General features: G+C 37.4%; 1 protein-coding gene across 1 annotated transcript in view; it reads right to left on the bottom strand.

Moving 5' to 3' along the window:
• The window catches only part of COL1A2 (collagen, type I, alpha 2), a 41,850-nt gene that overhangs the window by 32,565 nt on the left and 1,300 nt on the right, over positions 1 to 7,985 (bottom strand). Inside the window, exons 2-8 of the mRNA XM_009895351.1 lie at positions 6,848 to 6,858; positions 6,209 to 6,226; positions 5,492 to 5,527; positions 3,758 to 3,841; positions 2,313 to 2,369; positions 128 to 172; positions 8 to 27 (exon numbers count right to left, since the gene is read on the bottom strand). Coding sequence (XP_009893653.1) covers positions 8 to 27; positions 128 to 172; positions 2,313 to 2,369; positions 3,758 to 3,841; positions 5,492 to 5,527; positions 6,209 to 6,226; positions 6,848 to 6,858 — 271 coding nt within the window. The remainder of the gene's footprint in view (positions 1 to 7; positions 28 to 127; positions 173 to 2,312; positions 2,370 to 3,757; positions 3,842 to 5,491; positions 5,528 to 6,208; positions 6,227 to 6,847; positions 6,859 to 7,985) is intronic.

Genomic DNA, 7,985 nt, shown 5'->3' on the forward strand with positions numbered 1-7,985 from the left:
AGGAATGCCTTGAAAACCAGGAGGACCCTAGAAGAGGCGGGAGATTTTGTTAGCATTTGAACAAGCTATTTTGTGATTTTACAGGTATTTTAATGGTAGCCAGTAGGAGAGATGAGTTTGTACTTACAGGTGGTCCAGATGCTCCAGGTGGGCCTCTAGGTCCCATTAAACCCTAGTGGAGAAAAATTACAAAATCTTTTTTAAAAAATCACCATTATCTAAACTCACCTATAACACCAATTCCTGGTACTCCTAAAATATTGGTAAGCATTACAGTTTTCAGTGTGCAATGTTCAAATCAAATTAGAGAAAGTTAAGAATTCGGCATGAATTGCACAGTAGTCCAAGTGCAAACAGATCTTCTAATGGCAATGAATCAGCACGGAATCCAGTGAGAAGATTAGAAATGTACCAATATGGCTGGGAACCTTGTGACTGGGCTTCTTAATCTATTCTGGCTTGTTAGCCAGTGCACTGGTTCATTCTTCTATGTACACTCACCCTTCCTGTGCATGAACTTCCAGAGTTTAAAGACAAGGATCATAACAACACATTAAGAACGGCTGTATTTTTGGGCCTGTCAATTTTATCATGATTTTCAAAAAGGTGTATTGGAGAAAAAGATCATTAAAACGGTAGAGAGGTAAAAGGGAAAATTAAGGTATTTAAATGGCAGTATTACCATCAACTGGGAGGTTCACACATTATTTGGGGAAGAAATCAAACCACTCATACATATTATGTATAGATCTCTTTCAAATAATGTTCAACTTCTATTTAAATATTTCATTGTTTTCTGGTTTTGATTCTGTTCATTTCACCTCTAAAATAAGTCACTAACCTACTCTCCTTGACTGAATTTAGAATTTACATACATCTTCAAAAAGAGTAAAAAATAACTTTTAAAAAGGAAATGTCCATAGATTACTGCACTTTAACAGTTGTTTTAAGCTTTACTAAGCAAGCAAACAACTTTTAATTGAAATTTAATTTAGGCTTCTGTTGTCCAAACAGAGTTTTATGAGATGTTTCAACAGAAACTATTATGGTTTTAATTGGTTTTAAAACTTCTTGGGAACTTTAACAGATTTTCTCATTACAAGATTAAAATCATGACCAACTTTTCAATGGCTTACATAGCTTTCCTGTAAGACTGAATACTTTTTATTAAGGGAATAAATGCATATTAAATACAGGCATTTAATTATGGAAGCTAAAGCTTGTGTGTATAAAAATATACAGTAATTCTAGGAAAAATAACTGTTTCTGGACAGCCTGAATCATATATGCTGCATAAGCCCTGTGAATCTCTTCACAAATTATATTCCATAATTCTTTTTCCCTCCTTTTCTATCTTCCCAGTCTCTCACATTTTCTTTATAAAAATAAAGAGTTCCTCACAGTAGGTAGTGCTGCTGTCAGATGAACCCTAACTGACTCAAAAATTGTAATTTAGAAACTGTGGCACCCCAAATAGATCCTCATCTACATTTTCTGATTTATTGTCTGACACTGAGGGCAGAATTTGATTAAAAATACTCCCGATTTCCTATATTTAGTATCTAAATGGATGCCAAAATATTTTCAAAAAGTCATTTAATATTACACTATTTTCAGGAATGGAAACAAGCACTTGACCCAGAATAATCCCAGGCAGCCTTCGTCCTGCTGTTCACCCATCAGATGCATTGCCTGTGATGTCAGTGCGTGTGGTGAATTTAACCCATATTTTGCTATCTATGTACACTGAAAATACCTGCTAACATCAGGAAGGGTTAGAAATTCATGTGGTGGCCAATTTGCTACCAAACCTGTGCAATCCAAGGATATCAAAAGGGTTGTACAGCCATGGGAGAAAAAGGGTGACCAACTGGAGCTGAGATACTGAGTTACTTTCTAGACCTATGTCTGCTTCAGACAGCAGCTTCACAATCAATCTCATTCCTAAAACATATTCTGTCTCAATATGGGCAGAGTAATGCTATATCAAAGTACATGTGTTACCTGACAACAGATTATGAGATTCACTGATTCATAAAAGTGTGTTCAACAGACAATTAAAGCACAAGACCCAGTAGTGCTATATGCAAGTTACATATACAGTCCCAAGACCATATTTCAAGTCCTAAGACTATATTTCAACCATTTCACATTATCCTACAACAAAGGCTCAGTTTACAGTATGAATCAATATATGATCAAAACACTAATTTTAAAACTATGCTTTGCATTAATATAGCTGGATTAGACTCAAAGGACAGTATTAAAAATGTTATCTATGCAAGTTACCAAGCGCTAAATCATATACCTACCATAGGTCCTGGGCCAAAATCAGCTGCTTTAGATGGATCATATTGAGCAGCAAAGTTCTGTAGGTGACAAAAAGTTTGAAATTAAAATACTAAAAATTTTACTTTAAAAAATATTGATAATTATCATTCTACATCTAACTGTCATCTGACTTGCTATACAGTATCTTAAAGCAGTATGCATGAAATTCAGTAAACATGGCCCCGTTATAAATACATTTCTATTCACTTGTTTCCAGAAAGACTTGATTTTACTAGGAAGGCCCTTTCACACAATGGCCTCAAATATCTAGGCAGTAATGATAGAGAGGCATTGCAATAGTGTGAACTGAAAATTAAGAATGTAAACTCTACGCATTTAAAATTGAGCGCTTGCTTGAAAGCCTCAAATCATTCTGCCTCATTTCCAATGAGGGAAGTTATGTGTATTTCTTCACCTCATTGCTTAAGTAAAATTCATGTACCAGCCCTGACTATCAGATCACGGAGGCCCTTCAGCTTCAAAAAGATCTGAGGAGCATGCAGCCTCAGAAACACTGTGCTGGATATTTGGTCCTTTATCAATATAAGTTCTGTATGCAAATATACATCTAGTTTTGTAGAGTACATTTTCTGTCTTCACTAAAATGGAAAGAAAGTTCTATACAACGCAACTGAAAATCTTTTTCTTGGTTGTTTTGTTTTGTTAGCATAATAGAAATAATAGAAATCAATGAAGACAGTTTGGGGTTTGCTAATAGGAAAATAAATTATTGCTGTTCATATTGAAGGCAAAAGAACATTCTTCCATGCAGGAGGATTTACTAAGCTTGATCAGTATGAAACTGTCTGTCTTCATGCTCCCTGTGCAAGCTGATGTCAAGTAAAGAGTTAAAGCCAGCATTCTGCAGAGAATACATGATGGACACTTCTGCAGAAAGCGTGTATGCAACACTACGTTTACGTTCTGCAGCATGAATACACATAGAAATGGAAAATTCTGAAGGAAGGTACTCTAAAATTCTAAAGAACTTTTAAGTATGGACTTCTAGCTGAAGGGTAGCCTTCTTCAGCTTATTCCAATACAGCGGCTGTCTCTTGAACCCAACCGCAAAGTGCTGTTTCTTTTCCCCATCTGCTTAAGAGGACAAATTTAATTTAGTTGATTCCTAATCCATACACATTATGGCTGTATAAATTTAATGCCAATTAACAGGGTTGATTTGCTTCTATGCTATGCAACAGGGACTTATAGTCCCTGTTGAATGCAGGATCCAGGTTTGCCACAGAAAATATACATCCCAACGAGAGTTTCACTAAAACTGGGACCATCAATTTCTTGCTGATCGCAGGAGAATGTCTCCTCTACTCTCCAGTGCAACATCAGTTTCTTCCAGCAGATATGCATTTAGTCTTAGTCACAAAGCACAGATTATCAGTTTCAGTAACAGTAAGTTTGGATGCCTTACTCCGCCAAGACCTGGAGGACCAGGGGGGCCTGGAGGACCTGGTAGACCATCTTCACCATCTCTGCCTGGTGGACCTGGTGGACCCTAGAGTCAAAAAGAGGATTATAAAGTGAACATTAGAAGTGGCTAAAGAAATCTCTGAAGTGATAAATTCATTAACAACCAGGCACCAACAGCACACACTAGAGCAGTACTATATATGCAGTTTCAATAAATAGCTAACTTTAGAAAATAAGCACAGTATGAATTTACATTGCCTTGTGACACCTTCTATCAGATATTTACTATATTTTCATGTTTGTGAAGATTTATGAGGGCAATATGGGATCCACGCTACCAAAGTGTAATCTCCACACTGGGAAGTGACCAAATTTTGGACCCATGAATCCCAAGTGCCCCATGTAGACCCACACAGCCTGTCAGGCTCTTAGTGAGAGCCTAAAATTTGACCAACACGATTGGCAGAGGTCAGCCCTACAGGTACAAACTAACATAGATCCAGAGTAAGTCAAAGGTCAGTTTTAATCAGTCTAGACTATTTCTGGTATAATTGCAAATTCAATGATAATAAGACAGTGTTTTTCTACAGATTTGATAATCTCACTCTGCTACCACCATCATAACTTTTTACAACAGCTTGAAATTACACATGTCTAGTCCAACAACGTTTGCCCCGTATATTATTTCTCTCTCAATGCACAAAGCTGGTCAAGTTTTGCCATCGTGGCAACTGAGATGAGGTATTTCATTGGGTCTGTATTTTGGACTCAATTCAATGCTAGATGTAATCCATAATAAAAGTCTTACGGATTTCTGAAGGAGCAGGATTAGGCTTGCTGCCTTCAGGACAAAGCATGTATCTCATTTCATTAAACAAACTTAGTTAGTGCTAGCCTAAAGCAAATATCCAGTTGACCATACACATATACTCTTCCTAATAGTTCTCATTATGTTTGTCAGCATATTATGACCCAAGAAATCTTCAAGAGCTACCTATCAGTACTATGGCATCTTCATTTTCAGAAGATACAAAACCCACATGTGATAACTACACACTGCCCAGATAAGGATGTGAATTTCAGAGCACTTTACAAAAAGCAACAACGATGCAGAAGCAAATCAGAAAAGCAGATACCTGCAATATGAGTGAACATTACAATTAAATTATTCAACTGTCCTTATTTATGGTTACTTTTACAGTAGCCCTTAACAGTACACTATCCACTTTGACTAGAAGTTAGATGACAAACTCCTAGCTGCCAAGGAGAGAGCTTTTTCAAGCCATCTTTGGTGGCACAGATAATGAACAATCCCCAAAGCTAGCTAGCTTTGTCTATTCAGGTTTACAGTAGAGAGCTTATCCATATACCATATTGTTCAAAGACTACAACTTTACATGTCAACTTTTCCTTCTGCATTTTCATGCACTAATTTCACTGTGGGTAGTTGGAAGAAAGTTTTTCAAACCATCACTTGGAGTGCTAGGCTGCCGTCTAACCTCAACCACATCTGCTCAGGCACAATAACCTTAATTAGGTTGGTGAGGTATTGCCAGGGCAGAATTTGGTACACAGATAACTTGGTTTCTTTTTAATGAAATTGTACATGCAAGCTTCTACAGGTACATTCATTTAATCTCACATCAATGCCTAAACTTCAGTTTTTTTCCCACTGGTCTTCCAGCAACTATTGTTCAAAGATCACAAACAAATGAACGTCAGTCTGATTCCTTACCCTTTCTCCCTGTGGCCCTTTGTCTCCTCTAGGGCCCTGCTGGAAGAAAATAGAACTTAATGAGGTACCATGGAAATTTTCCAGGATGATACAGGGAAACAGATGTCTTAAAAATTAGTGTACATGAAAAAGGGAAAGAAGGCTGCACATACAGGTCCGATAGCTACTTTCCACAGACAGCATATTCTTTTTCCACAATAAGCTACTGGAAATAGATTAGTCACTGTCATTACTACATTAGTTAAAAGTATCACTACACAGTCCACAGAAGTACTTGCAAAGTTGGTTTTAGTCTCTAATGAATAAGTGGCTCTAATGTAACAGTAGTGACTTTCAGAAATAAAATAGAATCTATTTAATCTTTTAGACCTGTATGGATATTGCTGTACTGTTCAATTCACGTAAACCTTTCCAAAGAAACTCTGGTTGAACAAGAATGCTACTTTGATGCAGTTTAGTTCTTGGTAGGCTTATTTCTGCTCTTGGGTAAAGCAGCTTAAATCCCGTATTTTAATTTACCCTGCTGTTAAGATGTTGCACTTATTGTTCCCTCTTTTTCACTTCCTACTCATCTCAGGGCTACTGCTATTCTCAGAGAACACTGGAAATAATGAATGCAGTCAATTTTCCTTTCATCCAATATTCAACAAAATATTAATTTGTCTAAGAATATCTGATATCATCTCCATTTCCCACAAGAGAAACAAAAATGCTTACCTTGCGCCCTGCAGGTGCCTGGAAAAAATAAAGATGATAATTAAGAAAAAAAGATGCAATTTCTCCCAATGTTTTAAACTAAAATAATGTACAAACTTACACTCATCTTCTTACATAACTATAACTTTTCTCAGTACAGTATATTTAAATATGCCCTATGGTTTTAAATTACTATGAAGGCTAGGAGTTCATTATACAGCAGATACATGTAACTACATTAGAACATTCTGTTGAAGACTGACAGTTTTTATACCTATTACAGCCTAAAAAAACTGGCATAAAAAAGTCACACCTGAGGTCTTTCATAATCCTTCTGTGCAATGAAATTTAGACTAGAAGACTAGCTTTAAAGTACAGTCATCTCCAATCCAAACTGCCAGGTATAATGTCCAAACACCACTGCTCCGTTACTTTCTCCTCATGGTCTTTACACCTATGAAGGCAGTCTCTTAAAAGGGCCGTCCCACTTGAGAAATTGGGGTGGGTACATTTCCAGGCAGTCCCTTCAGGATTTAATTGGTATCTTTCCGTGGCCATCTTGGGAATTAACCTTAATAAATAACACTGCCACGAAAAAGAAGTCTAGCCTGATAATTGAAGTCGAGTGTTACATATTAGATAAAAAACAGTTATACTGACCTCACTCACATCTGGAAAAAGAAGGGAAAGAAAAGAAAGGAGATAATTAGAGTGTGGATTCAGTTATTTTACAAGTTTTATATTTCAATACTTCAAAAAACCCGCAATTTTATTAATTTTCTCAATGCAAGAAACATTTTCTTAATGTTATTTCTTACTTCTAAAGGTGATTATCTTAAACTGTAAAGACTAACCCATGAGATTGCTATGTATTTCACATTCAAAATAGACTTGCTAACAAAATTAAAACAAGTAATATGGTTGGTACAGTAAAAAGGCAGGTATCTTCTATAAACCTGCTCTAAGTATGCTTAAACATATCTCCATGGAAAAAAATGCACATATATATTTTCATGTATATGTGCATGCAACAGGTTAATAAACCCAGACAGGCTGACACATATGAAGACATTACATTGTAGGAGTAACCTTAGATTTTAATATAAATGGCCTCATCTCACTTTTAGGGGGAACAGTTCTACCCAAACATACCTATTTCCACAATTTCTTGGAAAATGTCATGTGTAAGAGTTTGAAGCTATTAAACACAAAACAGCAAGTAACTTGCTTTAGGTATGTTACTTACTACTAAGTTCACTCTTGTTAATTGGTTGGAGCTACTAATTTTCAAAAATCTGTTTTCTGAATTTCAAGCAATTACAAATCTGCTTTGGCTGAAACTTACCATGGTAAAAACATCTCACACCACGCTATTAAAGTGCTGCGCCAGCCATTTGACATTATCACTAACAGGTTGCTGGGTGTTTTTCCACCAAGTGCCCCTTTGGACACGTACTAAATTCAGGTGATTCACACAGCCCAGCAAAAAGGTAACACCACGGAAGTGCCGGACACTGTAAAGCACTGAAATACCACGGCTGAACACCGATTGCCTGTACTAACTCAACATAAAACTAAGAAAAACACCCTACTGCCCCCAGGTGATGGTGACACTGGCGACTACGCTGCCTGATCTGGGGACGGTGGGTACGGCGGGATGCCCACACGGACCGCTCCGTCTCCTCAGCCTCTGCGAGGGCGCTGCTACCGCTGCCCGTCCCCGGGGCTGTGTGTGCAGGTGGGAATGTCCCCCGGGGATGGGGGGGTGGCGGCGGTGCGCCCTGGCAGGCCTCAGCCC

The sequence above is a fragment of the Charadrius vociferus genome, unplaced genomic scaffold (assembly GCF_000708025.1).
Source record: "Charadrius vociferus isolate BGI_N301 unplaced genomic scaffold, ASM70802v2 scaffold31, whole genome shotgun sequence".
NCBI classification, from domain to species: domain Eukaryota; kingdom Metazoa; phylum Chordata; class Aves; order Charadriiformes; family Charadriidae; genus Charadrius; species Charadrius vociferus.